At 47.8% G+C, this 15,464-nt stretch overlaps 1 protein-coding gene across 3 annotated transcripts in view; it reads left to right on the top strand.

Moving 5' to 3' along the window:
• The window catches only part of RALGAPA1 (Ral GTPase activating protein catalytic subunit alpha 1), a 245,567-nt gene that overhangs the window by 118,436 nt on the left and 111,667 nt on the right, over positions 1-15,464 (top strand). For all 3 annotated transcript variants that reach the window (XM_054025345.1, XM_054025347.1, XM_054025346.1), the window contains 3 exons: positions 5,995-6,123; positions 7,804-7,929; positions 13,895-13,953. In XM_054025345.1, coding sequence (XP_053881320.1) covers positions 5,995-6,123; positions 7,804-7,929; positions 13,895-13,953 — 314 coding nt within the window. The remainder of the gene's footprint in view (positions 1-5,994; positions 6,124-7,803; positions 7,930-13,894; positions 13,954-15,464) is intronic.

The raw sequence follows: 15,464 nt of genomic DNA, 5'->3' as shown, positions 1-15,464 counted from the left end.
CAGCCACATGAATAACATAGCTGAAGTCAGTGTACTTAGATCTACTGATCATGGTGTCTTCGCTGCGGTGAGTTGACTGCTGCCACTCCCCTGTCGACTCTGCCTGCACCTCTCACAGCGGTGGAGTACAGGAGTTGACGGGAGAGCACTCGGGTCAATTTATCGTGTCTAGCCTAGTCGCAATAAATCGACCCCCGCTGGATTGATCGCTGCCCGCCGATCTGGCGGGTAATATAGACATACCCTTAGTTGATAGTGTTCCCCGCTGATGCCCGCACCAGGGTTTAAATGCTCTCCTTCATATGGAGAGGCGATCCCCAACAGCGACACCCCCACATGAGGTGCTTGCTTTGTCTTGGCAAGGCCCACCTTACAGACCATTCTTCAATCTGTAGATCATGCAAGAAGTGCACTCGGGTGGTGCAGGGACCTTCCTCTCAAGTAGCATCTGCTTGAACAGGCCATGCGGCCTGATCCAGTACTGAAGCCCTCCTCAGGCTGAAGATGGCCGTCGGGCTCAGCGAGCGCTACCACCTCTCATTCTGGGACAGGTGCTTCTCTGAAGAGGCAGAGGAGCTACTCTCCATTATTGGTGCTGAGGAAGAGGTCTCATAAGACCAATCAGGACTGCTCCAGGTCGCAGCGCAACTCCTCTGCCTCACCCAGGAAAAGCACAGATCAGCATGTGATCAGTTCCGGTGTATGGGATGTCACAGGTACCAAGTGGGAAGGGCATAAACCCTGTGTCGTTGACTCCAGTGCCAGCCTCCAGGTCCCAATGAGGGTGATGCCAGTACCAATCTAGTGGACCTGCTCTGCCTTTCCATTCTGTCCTCACCGCTGGTCCAGGACTTTGCAATGATCACGCCTTCAGCAGCCCCTCCAGTGGAGTGTCCCGCTGAACCTTCATGTCCTTCAGCACTGCACCTAGACGCTCCCTCCTCGTGGTGGGCATGGAGCTGGTACTGGAATCAGTGCAGGGGCATCAGAACCGGGGCCCTCTTTGGCCCTGCTACATTTGATACCTCAGGTGTTCCCATGGGGGCTCTCATCATCCTGAACATCAATGTACTTGGGTGCTTTGGTACCACTGTTGGCTCCGGGACCAATGCTGCCTGACATGCACAGTACTGTGTTAATTGCGGGAGCTGATTCTTGCCTTGTTCTGGACAATGGAGGACTGAGCTATTGGCTCCCTCAGGTGTCGCTCCTCCCATGTCGCAGAGATCCAGGGGCTCTGATTCCAAGTCCACTCCTACTCCGCATCTCCAATGGACCAGTGTGGCTCTCAGAATTGGCATGTGGCCAGGATAGAGGACCTTAGCCAGGCTTCTACTGGTCACCAGTGCCTACCCATATCAGTGGTCACCTTCGACTCCGTGGGACATTCCTTGTTTGCAGAGATCCCACTTTTCATCCCGCAAAGCTGAAGTCACCTGCCAGTTCAACGGTGGTGACTTTGGATGAGCCACAAGCCCAGGCATCAGCGGTCTTTCTCCCTGAGAAGCCACAAGAGTCCTCCCTTCCAGATACATCTTTCGGAGAGGCAAGAGCCAGTTTTTGCTCAGCCAGGACCCTCTTCCTCATTGCTGGATGATGCAGTGCTGCCCGGTTCAGCCTCCCCTTCTATTCCGGAGGGCTTTAAGGTATGCCAGGACCTTTTACTCCACATAGCCACATCCGTGGGCATCCAGGCAGAGTTTCTTCAGGAGAGCACACGACAGACTGGTAGATATTAAGTCCATTGTCCCTGGGAGTGTGGCCCTCCCAATCAATGATGTGCTCTTTGAGTCAATAAGAGCCGTGTGGAGTATACCAGCCTCTGTGCCACCAGTGGCAAGTTTCATAAAAAAGTCCTACTTTGGTCCCATGCAGGGATTTGAAGGGTTCTGTTCCCACCCACCCACTAATTCCCTGACCATAATGGTGGAAACGGCAGTGACCGACAGAGTGGGTTCAAGTCTACCACTGAGGACAGAGACTCCAAGTGGTTGGATCTTCTGGGCAGGAAGATCTATACCTCATCGTCCCTACGGATGAGGATTTTAAATCAACAAGCTTTGCTGTCCAAGTATGATTTCCTCAATTGGTCAGCCATGTCTAAATTTAAAGACCAGTTGCCTGAGGCTGGAGTTTCAGGTGTTTGTTGTGGAATGTTGTGTGGTGGCCAAAACGTCCCTGCAGTCCGCCCTTGACATTGCACACACCTCAACCAGCTGATGGCCTTGGAGGTAACTACGAGGATGGCTTCCTGGTTGCAAAATTTGGGATCACTTTGGACGTCCAGCCCATTGAAGACTTGCCCTTTGACAGCTGAGTCTTGTTCTTGGACAGGACTGATTATTTTGAATCCTTAAAGGATTCCAGAGCTACCTTGGGGTCCTTGGGAGTGTACACGCCATCTGTGCAGACTCCACTACGGGGCGCAGCAGCAGCAACAATATTGCCCACAGCATTCCTTTGCACAACCTTTCTCTGAAACAGTGGGAATACCCTATAAAGAGGGATAGATCCCACAAAAAGAAGCCGGCAGATTCAGGCTTCGGACAGTCCATGTGCCCTCCCTTGGCACCTGCTAAGGGCCCATTTGGACTCCTTAGTCCAGAGTACTGGTCCAGTCATTATTCTGCCCTCTTTGTCACGCACACCCCTTTGGGGACAGGCTGGCCCATTTTTACAATGATCGGGACTTGATTACCGCCTACAGCTGGGTCCTACACACTGTCAGATTGGGCTATGCAATTCAGTTCCTTTCCAGGCCCCTTTCCCACCCCTGCTTCCCGTCCCTCTTCAGGGACCCTTCTCATGAGACACTGTTCATCAAGCAGGTCAGCTCTCTTCTAACTTTGGGAGCAGTGGAGGAACACTGGGGCCACAGTTGCTTCTCCTGGTACTTCCTGATACCAAAATCCAAGGGCGGGATGAGACCCATTCTTGACCTTCAGGGCCTTAGCAAATTCAACAAGTACATGAAATTCCGCATGGTCACTCTATTGACTACTCCCCATGCCGTTTCAGAACAACTCTGGACCTTCAGGATGCTTACTTTCAAGTCACTATTCTAACAAGCCATAGGAAGTAACTTCATTTTATGGTAGGAGAACACACTTTCAGTATATGCTTCTCCTGTTCAGCCTCTCTTCTGCCCCCCAATCTTCATCAAATACATGGCAGTTGTTATGGCATATCTCAGGTTGAAAGGAATCCATGTTTTCCCATACCTCAACGACTGGTTACTGAAGGGTGGCTATATAGAAGACCTTCTCGCCCACATTGATACCACATTGCGTTCACTTTAGTGTCTGGGACTCATTTTAAACATCACAAAGTCAACCTTGGATCCAGCTCAAAAAATTGAGATCACTGGGGCCCTGTTAGATTCCACAAGGTTGAGGGCATTTCTGCCGACCAACTGCTTCCAGGCAATGCAACAGCTCTGCAATCTCAGCCCTCCACTACACTCCATGTATGTCTGAGCCTGTTGGGTCACATGTCCGTTTGCATGCAAGTGGTCCAGTTCGCCAGACTGTACCTTTGCTGTCTTCAGATGTGACTCAGGACAATCTACTGCCCTGCCCTGCACTGTCTGAACAGGTTGGTTCGGCCTTCCTCCACCAGTCCTAGATTCCTTGCACGGGTAGGAGTCCCCACGCACTGAGTGCTAGGGAGTCCTTCGCTAGGTCCCTCCAACAAACTCAGTAGTTACCGACGCTTCCTTTCTGGGTTGGTGGGGGGCACATCTGGACTCTTTGAGGACCTGTGGTCAAAACAGGAAGCCTCATTCCATATCAATGTGCTGGAACATCGAGCCATCCACAATGCATGTTGTGCCTTCTGGGACCATTTCACCCTTCTAGTGGTTCACCTACTCACCGACAATACCACTGCGATGTACTATGTGAACAAGCAATGGGGAGGCATTCCAGGTTACTCTGCTTAGAGGCAATCAACCTATGGCAATTCTGCATCAAAGCAGACATCACTCTGGTAGCAGTCCAGTTGCTGGGGGCACAAAATTGTCTTCCAGACATCTCAGCAGGGTTCTCTCCCTGAACTATGAGTGGTCCTTGAAGGTGAGTGTCCTCTGGGTTGTCTTTGAGACATGGGGCATCCATGTGATCGATCTGTTTGTGACGAGGGAAAACAGAAAGCATCCCCTATTCTGCTCCTGAGGGGGTCTTAGCCCAGGCTCCCTCTCTGATGTTTTCCACTGGAGCTGGCGGTTGACGCTTCTGTACATCTTTCCTCCTATTCCGATCATGCCTCAGATATCCTCAAACTCAAGGTAGATCGTGCCCAAGCTTATCCTCTTTGCCCCAGCCGAGGCAGTGCTGGTTCCCTTATCTCCTTGCTCTGTCAGTTCAACCTCTCATACCACTTCCTCTCCATCCCAACCTGCTCACTCAGAACCATGGCCACACTCTCCAGCCTGCGATCAGCTCCCTGCATCTTATGGCATGGCTGCTGCATGGCTGAATGAAGACATAGAGCTGTGCTCGGAGGCTGTCCAACAAGTCCTATTCAGCAGTAGGAAGATGTCCACTAGGATGGCCTAGTTGGCAAAGTGGTGTGGTCCGTGGCCCATGGGACCAAACCAACAGGGACTTCCATCCAGGACATCTTGGAGTAGCTGTTAAATCTTCAGAAATTGGGGCCTGCACTCAGTTCACTGAGAGTGCATTTGGCAGTAATATCAGTATCAATATCATCCCCCTAGTCAAGGGAAATCATTTTTTTCCAATGCCATGCTGAAAGGATTTCTGAAAGGGCTTCTCTGCTTACATCCTCCAGTCAGAGAACCAGTTCCCATGTGGGACCTAAACACCTTTCTGGTTGCTCTAATGGGCCCTGCATTCGAGTCACTTGCATCCTGTCCACTGCCCTTCTTGTCTTAGAAAACTGCGTTCCCAATAGCTATCACATCTGCAAGAAGGTTGTGAGAGTTGCAGGACCTGATCGCTGAGCTTCCTTACACTCAGTTCTCCAAGGGCAAGGTGATGCTGCGACCACACCCAAGGTTTTTATCCAACATGGTCTCTGTTTCATCTGAATCAGGTGGTGTGTGTGAGCTGCACTCTTTCCTGGAAGAACAGTCCCTCCATACTCTGGATGTCAGGCGATGTCTAGCCTTTTATCTAGACAGGAGTAAACCATTTTGTGCTTCACCTTGCCTGTTCATGTCATATACAGACCACATGAAGGGGGCAAGCAGTCTCTGCACAAGGCGTCACTAGATGGATAACATCCTGTATCAAGACTGCATATGAGAGCGCTTTGGCTATGCCCTCAGTGGATGCAAGCTCACTCCACGAAAGCACAAGTGATGTTGATAGTATTCCTCAGTGCAGGGCCGGCTCTAACCTTTTTGCTGCCCCAGGCAAAAAAAAAAAAAAGAGCGCTGCCCCGCCGTAACCCCCACTCCCCCCCCCCCCCCAAGTGCAGCACTGCCCCGCCGAAACCCCCCCAAGTGCTGCGCCAGGCCACCGAAACTCCTCCTCCCCCCCCCCCCCCCGAGTGCCGGGCCAGGCCACCCAAACTCTCTCCCCCCCCCCCCCCCCCCCCCCCCCCCCCCCCGAGTGCCGGTACCTTAGAAATTGAAAATCTTGATTAATGATATATTTCATGGGTTCGCTAAATCTGCATTCACTTAATATATCATGTAATGTATAGCTGCAAACAAAAGAATTTTAAGACATTTTATGTCATTCTTTACATTAAGATTCCATTTACAAATAATTTATAAAGGGTTAATAAATGCTTAGTAGGTATTATAAGCATATTGCAGTCATAAGCAGTACTTGCTATAGTTGGTTATAAGTACCTCAGTAGAAAGTGTAATGACTGGTTATAAGCAACCTGTTGGACTCTACAGTTGATTAGTAAATTTTTAAATTATGCAGATTTTGCTCAGTAATGAGCATAATTACCATTGTCAGTGTGCTTTTTTGTTTAACTAATGAATGTCATATACTTCTTTCCCTTCTTCCCTCCAAGGATATCGTTAATACAATCATCAAGCACTGCTCTCCTCAATTCTTTTCACTTGGTTTGCCTGGTGCTACCATGCTTATTATGGATTTCATTATAGCAGCTGGTAGAGTGGCTTCTTCCTCTTTTCTCAATGTAAGTGTTCATCAGTTCATTCTCTTTTGTGATTGTATGTAATCATGAGATCTTTTAATAGAAAAAATACTATGCAACATTGTTCTTCAGCTAGTGTGTATTGACCTGTCCCAAAGAGAGAACTTAATGCTTAATTATTAAAATCACCAAGTAGTTCATTAAAACATGACATTATAAAAATCCTATATAGAAGGTATATTATAAAGAATGCAAAAATTTGCTGTTTATTCCTGATGTCTGTTTAGCCTCAGAATTGCAGGAACAATTATGAGATAACTCTTAACTAAAAAAACACCACACATAAAGGTGTTTATTTCATCTGTCATCACCCACATGCATATCCAGAGTTTTTTGTTTTTGTTTTTGTTTTTTTTAAAACTTGTAGAAGATGTGCCATATTAACAAACTTAAAGGGAAGGAACATTTTTTATTAGTGTATTAAGTCCATGGCAATTTAACTATAGTAAGTTTTGTACTGATGTTGCAATGTATCCTTTGGGACTACTAAAAAGTAAAAATGTTGCAGTTGGCCATTAAGTGTTGATAATCCTCCATTTTAGGAGAAGTGCTTTGTATACCGTAGATATTACATTGTTACTGTACAAAACACTCCATGATTCACAGAAGCAATTAAATACCTTTCAGCGAGGGATGTTCATATCATACTACAACCTTCAATTAATGCTCACCATGAGCCAGTGTCATCTTGCTCTGTATACATCCTGAGAGATTTAATTTTTAACTGAGCTAGGTTGGCTTTCTCTTCAAAATCTTGAAATATTCAGAGCTCTATTGATGGTGTATGTTGAAGACCTCTTGACTCAAGAATGGGGTTCTTTGCAAAATACTGTCTTAAAAAATAACTACTGCCGGTAAATAATTTCCCCTGTATATTGGTTGAGATGATGTCAGCTTAGTTTTTGGATCATCCAGTATAATCTCTTTGGAGTTTGCTATGGTTACCCAATTACTTAAAGCTCCAGCCTTCCCCTTTTAAAATATTAATGACTGCCCCATACAGTTATTTACATAATTATTAGTTTGTATTGGGAGAAGCATTTCTGCTTCCAGTGCAGAGAATTTACTAATTCTGTCAATGTTTTAAATTGGATCAATTTAAATTACATGGTGGATTTTTTTTTGTTTTTTTTTGTTTTTACAGTGTTTTCTCTTAAAGTGTTTTACACTTGTAATTCCTCCATGTTGTTGCTGTACAGTGCCTTCCAAGAATGGGGCTGGTGGCTCTTAAAATTGCTAGCTTTTGCATTTGTACTTTTAAATATTTATACCTTTCAGTTATTTCTGATCGGCTTGATTGGCAGAGGCATTATTTATCCTTTTAAACTTTCTATTTTGTGTTTGTTTCTATATATTTTTCTTAGTGTTTTATCACAAAGGCTATTTAAATTATTCTCTTTTGTGGTAATATAGGATGTAGAGCCAGTACATGGAAATGGAAATTTAACTTATCTGTTTCAACACAGCAGCTTATTTAAGCAGTCTTAGTGTATATCACACAGCTGTACTTTTTGTGATAAATACAAACTGCTTGAGTTTCTCTCTGGCCTCCATATTGTAACCAGGATAAACTTAATAAAAATTCAACCTTATGTAAGGTAGCTGGATATTTCATTCTTAGTGCAATCTGAGTAAATATTTTTTGTTTTTCCCCACCCATAGGCACCAAGAGTAGAAGCACAAGTTCTGTTGGGATCTCTTGTCTGCTTTCCTAACTTATATTGTGAATTGCCAGCTCTACACCCAAACACTCCTGACATAGTTGTGTCTCATTTCACAGATGTTAAGGTGGGAATATTGAGAACATATGTATGGTATGCTACCAAGCTGTATTTTTTAGTAGTATAGTGTTCCAGGTAATTTTTACTAATATTTAGACATTCTATTATTCTTTTTAGATCTTCGTAAGTAGAGGACAAAATTTAAGTCCATAAAATTTGTCAAAATAGGCTTTAAACTTCTAAACATGTAGTTATTTTGAAATTATTGTTGATCAACAAAAACCATCAAAAGTGTCTGCATATGTTCCTAAAAGTAAATGTGCATTATTTTGAACATTTCATATGCTTTGTCATTGTGATCACTTAAAAGGTTTCTCAGCTTTAAACATCTCAGAAAGAAGAAAAAGACTTGAAGTTTCTAGATGCACTATTTATTCCACATGCAGTTTATTTTCTTAGGGGCTGCCAAAAGCCCCTATGTGCACCTCCCTGGTGGCCACAATACATTAAAATCAGGGAGTCTCCAGCATATGAAGTTTGGGCTCTGTGACAGTTTAGCGTAGCTGAAGGCAGTCTGGGTCATGGGTCTGTGTACTACTGAGGTTCTTAAACTGGGGGTCACAGTGTGTGTGTGTGTGTGTGTGTGTGTGTGTGTGAGAGAGAAGCTTTAGGAAAAAAAAACCTTGCTGCACACATTTTACCCCCAGCAATGAATAATTACCAAAGCTGATTCCTCCGGCATATCAGGTCCTCAGAAAGCACTGTGCATTTGACTCTAGATGGCACTGTGCATTTTGATGGATTTTTATTAAGCTTGCGTAGCGTTATACAACGTCGTTGCCATATGTACACTAACCCATTTGCTACAATGAAGTGTGCACATTTAATTGTACGCATCGACCACAATTGCAATTCACAATTCACTTTTGCTCTTATTACAATGGATCGTTGGCTTATTCATGCTACAGATAAAAAGAAACTCAAGTGAAAACCAAAGAAGCCGAAACTGGTTCAAGTGAAGCACCATCGCTGCATATATATCAGTATATGTACTTGTGTGGCAGGAAGCGGGAGGGGGCATAAACTACTACAGATACAAAGAAGGGGGGGTGTGATCAAATACGTTTGAGAGCTATTAGTCCACTGTGTCTCTGACTATAGGGATCCTGCAGGTTGCTGCCCCTGCTTCCAATATTAAGAGTAGAATAATGTATGAGGTAGCTCCACAGACCTTGCCCACTGTTTAGAAGGAAATTTAGTTCCCTGCACAAAGCCTGTTTACTTGGGCTTTATGGAAGGTGAATTTCACCAGTAAGAACATTTGGCCCTCTTGACTCAATCAGAATGACCTACCCACACATTAAGCAGTGGGAGCCATTGTCTGGCCTATAAGAAAAGATGTGTGGCCCTTTTAAGGACTAGATAGCCAGAGAGTGACTTGCTGCAGCAACTTCAGCCCTCCAGATGTCCGAAAATGGAGGAGACTATTAAGTTCATGCCAGTGCAAGAAAAGCCATCTTTTACCTGGACCAGGTGGAGCAGTAGGAACAACATCACAACAAATTCTTCTGGCATCACATGGGAACAGGAAGCAGGGGAAGAGGCATCTCTTCTCCCCCCGTCCCCCCCCCGTCCCCAAGCCCACAGTGGTAAAAGCAGGCATTTGGTAACAGAGGGGGTGAGGTAGGGAACTCTGCTCAGAACCATAGCAGACTGGTGAGAATGGGGAGGAGCCTTCCCCCTTCCAGCCCGCAGCAGCAGAAGCAGGTGTTTTTAGCAGAAGGGGAAGAGGAGGGAGTTTCAAACTCATCAGTGTGGTGCCACAGCAGTGTGATCAGAACAGGGGAGGGGTATCCCCCACCCCCTTCCAGCCAGCCATAGAGGCATGTTAGAACAGACGAGGAAAGAAGTTCCAAACCCAGCTCAGGGGGGACAGACTGGGACTTGACGGGCCATGGGAGCCCAGGGGTGGGATCCTTGCCACATGGGCAAGGGATTTGACCAAGGTTGGAGGATCCAGGGGTGATCTGTCTACCAAATGGATTCCCCTTTAGTAGGAGGTAATGTGCACCCTGTGGGAGCAAATGCCCCCAGTGGTGAACCAACTGCATTTCGGGGTGGAGGAGCCATCAGAGAATTGATTCAGATAGTCTGGGCAGTTGCTTCTGAAATTGTTTCCACAGCACTAAAATGTTACAAGGTGTAGTGAGTCACCCAGAGCCATGACATTTCAATGAAAAATTTGCAGGACAGGAGAGTGACACGACTGGCAGGGGTGAGTGTGACCAGCACCAGATGGAGGTTGCAGAGGCAGGGTGTGGAACTGAGTCCCTTCTGGCCAGTGCTGCAATGGGTTTCTCGGGGGGGGGGGGGGGGGGGCGTTCAGTGGGGGGGGGGGTTCAGGGAACTTGCCTACCTTTCCTCTTGGGGGACCTAAGTGTGGGAGGGGAGGGTAGTCACCCCATCTCCCACATTACAAGGCAGGAGAAACTGAATCTAGAGGGGTAGCGGAACTAGCAAATAGGCTACAGGGGGTGGATCTGATGCCCTAGGACGGGTTACCAACCTGAGCTTGAGAAGAAGCCAGAATTTACCAATGTACATTGCCAAAGAGCCACACTAATATGTCAGCAGCCCCTCATCAGCTCCCCCCACTCCAACCTTCAGTGCCTCCTGCTTGCCAGCAGCCCACCAATCAGTGCCTCCCGCTCCCTCCCCACACGGAGGCTGTGGTGGTGGTGTGGGGGAAGAGCAAGGGCGTGGCAAGCTCGGGGGAAGAAGTGGAGTGGGGGTAGGGCCTGGGGCAGAGCAGGGGGTTGAGCACTGAGCACTCCCCAGCACCTTGGAAAGTTAGCATCTATAGTTCCAGCCCCGGAGTCGGTGCCAAGGCAAGGAGCCGCATAGTAATCTCTGAAGAGCCGCATGCAGCTCTGGAGCCACCGGTTGGCCACCTCTGTCCTAGGAGCTGTGTTGTGGATCTCTGTCTCTGTGTCTCTCTCTCACGCACACACACACCAGAAACCTATGGCATTACACAGTTGTTGCAAGCTAACCTTTAGTTGTTGCAGCAACTGTGAGCTTCCCTGGGTTGGGGTGGGGGGTCTGGAAGTGGTAATAATGGAAACCCAGCATGGGCCTGAGTTTGGGAGATGGGCAATACTCAGGTGAGGCAGACCCCTCACCAGGGGCCAGGAACCCTTACTGGGCGGGGGGGGGGGGGGGTGATTTTTGAGCACCCTACAACTCACCAGCTTACAAGCAATGTGAATTTGTAGGATCGAATTACTGCCCCAGGGGCAGCAGGTCACTGAAGGTTCCCCAATAGTCAATCATGAATATGGTTATCCTGGGGTGGCTGACCCAGTGGGAGTTCACCAGCTCACTACTATAAATATAAAATTTTTAGTGATGAATATGTAGACTTTGCCTCCCTGTCCAATAGTGATAAGTTGACAGAGTGTAAACTGGAGCAGAGCAAGCAGGGCAATCAGATAATCGAGTGGCCAAGGTTGGCTAGAAAATGGAAAGCTGCCTTCCTGATCTATACGAACTTTATTGCAGAGGCTTACCCAGACGAGCCCAGCATTGTTCAAATATATGGATATAATCAGGAAGGCATATAATACATTTGTGGGCATGGCTTGGTTTAACTAGGACGAAGAGTTTAAATTGAAGGTGGCAACACAAACCGGGATCCAGTGGATCATACCATATCATAAACTGCTGTTAGAGTGGATGGCCTTACAGAGGTCTGGTTTCCACACTGACAATGGAGCTTTTAGGATCAGATAACTAGTACCTGGATCTTGTAGGGACTCTTCTGGAAGGGCTTTGGAATTGAGGGATATATACTGGGAAGGGTGATCAGTGATACTAACCTTGAGGAGGTCAAAGACGTATCAAAGAGGCTGGGGTGAATCCATTATTCTGCAGGAGGGTGGCAAGCCCTGGGTCACCCTGTGGTAGCTGCGAGGGCATACAGGGCAATGAGGCCATGGAGGGATGGCCCCTCTTGAATCACAGTGACGGGAGTCCCTTCACAATGTATCAGTTGATTAGTTTTAGGATAGGGATTGACGAGGTTGGGGTTTCCAACACATGAATTTGGTTCCCACTCATTCAGGACTGGGGCAGCAACAGCCGCAGTCCAGCTGGGTCCGGGGCTAGCGCAATTCAGGCAATTGGGTGTTGGCATTCTGAAGCATACAGAATGTACGTGAGACCTCAGGTGAGGAATCCGTGTTAATTTTCCTGTGTGTTTGCATTCCATATGCTGGCAAACAGACCGAGCAGGCAGTGATGTGGATCTGCAGGCACAGTATAGTTTACTGGGTGCATAGGTGATGTTCCAGGTTACTTGGAGGTTGCAGCTGGCCCTCAGTGGTGAAGTAGTCCTGAGCTGGCATAGAAGAAGGGGCATGTTATGGGATCAGCTGTTGTCCTTTCTGCATACCGTGGTGGCCCAAGAGCAGGTGCCAGATTGTGGCTCACCTTGGGGAAAATGATTTGGGATGGACATCATGATCAGAGCTAAGAGGGACTTGGGACAGATCTTGGAACTTTTTTCAGGAATAAAAAATTATATGGTTGAACATGCTGCTACGCAGGGTATTGTGGGGAGCTGCAAAGCCCATTGGGTCAACTAGGCTCGGAGGTATGTGAATAGGAAGGAGGCCAATTCAAAGGTGGCATATGAGAATTGGTAATTTCTCATCTGGACATAGCATTTGGGGCAACAGAATTGTTCAGGGAAGATGGGCTCTGCCTGTCAGACCTGGGATCTGACATGTTTTTGGCCGATATTAAAGAGGGCATTAGTAGATGTCTGGGAACCTGGCTAGATATAGGGGAAGGGGGGAGGCAGTCAAACTAATTGCTGGTGCTCCTTGTGGTAGATGTCCAGTGCAGGCCCTCCATAGGGAAGGGATATGGTGATCAATGGATTGATAAAGGAGTTAAGAGCTATTCTTTAAAAGAGCAGAAATGGGGGAGAGGGGGTTTCAGGGCTTTTACAACTGGAACAGCAGGGAGCCTATAGCCCCCCTTCATCCTCCTTCTAGCAGCAGGTTGTCCTGGGACTAGGATGGGTGAAGGGGGAGGCTTGACAGCAGCCCCTCGCAGCCCCCGTATATGTAAATAATTATGGAATTATCTGCACTGTACACTTTTATTTGCTGAGAACTCCCTGACATTTAGGAATAAAGTTGCAGCCTAATTGAGCCACATCCAGCGTCTCCTGTCTCCCTTCCTCAGATAGGATTATATCTGGAACACAAGATGCATGTATTGTTTTTAGTTATTATCTAATATTCTGTGTTTTCAGTATGATACCTGGAACAGTTCATAGTTTGTATTTTAAAAGAAACCTTTTAACTTAGTGGTAATGTTCTGTAGTATGTATAAAATCCTGGTTCAGTCACTCGCGCTCTCTGGGGCAGCAGGTTTTAAAAGTATTCCAAAGAGACTACTTGCTACCCAGATTTGTGGGAAGCGAGTACTGTGCATCAGTTAATAGCAACTCCTCCAATTAGTAACAAGGCTTGATGGGTCCTGAAAGAATACAGACTTGCAGCTTGATGACCATGTTGTGAGGGTTCAAAAGAAGTGAGAGTTCATAATCAGGAAATTATAAGTATGTATTATGTTAGATATTGGTATAATTTATGAAAATATAATTTTAAAAATGTAGTTCAATAAAACTTCGCTGGATGTGGCCAATTACTTGTTTGTTGTTTCCCTCTCCCCTATGGTCCATTTCTGTTGTGTTTTGAGAAAGTGAGTTCTTCAGGCAGAGTTCATACATTCCTTTAAAGGGCCTGGTACACTGGAGACACTACTAGGAACAAAATAATTTAAAATTTAAGGTGTGTGTTGTGTTGTGTTAGATGAGTAAAAAGTCTGATTACTTACACTTGAGACCCAGCAAAAGAATAAGCCTGTGTATTCTATAGCAGAGCCCTTATATTTTTCTAAAGATTTTTGTGGAGACATTTCTGGCAACTGAGTTTGAACATTTACATCTTTTGTTTTAGGAACTCACAATCAAAACTGTGTTAAGTTCTGCGAGAGAGGAGCCATCTGGTCCTGCACGGTAGGTCATATTTTAACAAGTGATGAAAGGCTCCATATTATTGGAGGCTCTTTTATAATTGCAGTATATTCAAGTAGGTATGTTGTAATCCAAGTTCTCCTTTTAGTGCTTGTCCATATATTCCACTAATGGTGCACGTGCACCCTGCACACTTTTGCCAGCTGTACCTGTTGGGGACTGCATCTGCACCCTGAGAGTCCTCGTGCCTCTGTCCAAGAACATAAAGGACAGGATGACCCCAACTGCTCCTCAGTTATTTTTCACACCCTGTGGCTTTGGGTCAGAACTTTGCAATATCCAATCCCTCACTGAACTTTGCAATGTTTTGAGCTCTTGCTCCCTGGACAGCCTCCTAATTGTTTGTAAATAGCTCTGGATAGTGATTGCTAGGTAGTTGTTAGTTTAGTGCAGGGGTGTGCAAACTATGGGCCACGGACTGTTTCCGGCCTGTCAGATGTTTGTATCTGGCCCTGGAGCTCCTGCCGGAGAGCGGGGTCAAGGGCTTGCCCCGCTCCACCCGGCGCTCTGCAGCCCCCGACTCACAGTTCCCTTGATGAGTACACCTCTACCCCGATATAACGCGACCCGATATAACACTAATTCGGATATAACGTGGTAAAGCAATGCTCGGGGGGGGGGGGGGCTGTGTGCTCCGGCAGATCAGTGCGTCAGCATGTCTGGCTCTGACACGCTGCTCTGAGTGGCGTGTTAAGGGTGCCGGGCCGGGACCGAGGGGTTGGATAAGGGGCAGAGAAGGTGGTCTCGGGGGGGTGATCAGGAGACAGGGAGCAGGGGGCAGCCACAGCCCAAGGAGGGGAGCTGCCGTGCAGGGGAATGTCACACGGGCTCCAGCTGGCTCCAAGAAGTTGGGGAAGACAGGTCCATGTGCGGAAGTTGCAGATCCAGGGCAGGGAGAGGTGCCTGTCCTAGACGGTGCCTTGCAGGTACCACTGTCCCGGCGCTGGAGGACTCGGCACACAGCGGGCCTGGCTGGCAGGCTGCGCCCCACTCGCAGCAGCGCCATTCGGGCTCTCTGGGTCCATAGCCTGCCGCACTACCTGCCGGCAGTCAGGGGTTCCGTGCACCCCGGCGGGCAGTTGGTCACGATGTCCTCACCAGAGACGGGCTGCGCAGGGCTCTGCAGAGGAGGAGAGATGGGCTGAGTGCGGGCACGCACGGCAGGAGCCGCCTGCCGATGGCTCACCCTCCCCCAGCACCACATGGGCACGGGATGGGGACCAGGTGCACACAGGCACCTCAGGCGAGGCTGCCCACCCTGCTCCCCATCGCGGGCTCAGCCATTGCGCCGGGCTGGGTGCACTCCGTGGACAGGGCAGCAGCCGCTGGACCAGTTCCCCCTATCCCGCCCCCACGGGGCTCACCCCAGCTGATGTGGTCGAGCAGGTGTGAGCGCTTCCGTGTGCTGGTTCCCCGGGTCCTAGCGCCCCTCCTGGTGCGGCGTGTGGCTCAGCGTGGGAGTCCTGGGGGTGATTAGGACAGGTGGGGGGTTG

Source organism: Malaclemys terrapin, chromosome 4 (assembly GCF_027887155.1).
Source record: "Malaclemys terrapin pileata isolate rMalTer1 chromosome 4, rMalTer1.hap1, whole genome shotgun sequence".
Taxonomy (NCBI): domain Eukaryota; kingdom Metazoa; phylum Chordata; order Testudines; family Emydidae; genus Malaclemys; species Malaclemys terrapin.
The sequence above is the reverse complement of the archived record's forward strand: the minus strand, read 5'-3'. Positions and strand labels throughout refer to the sequence as shown.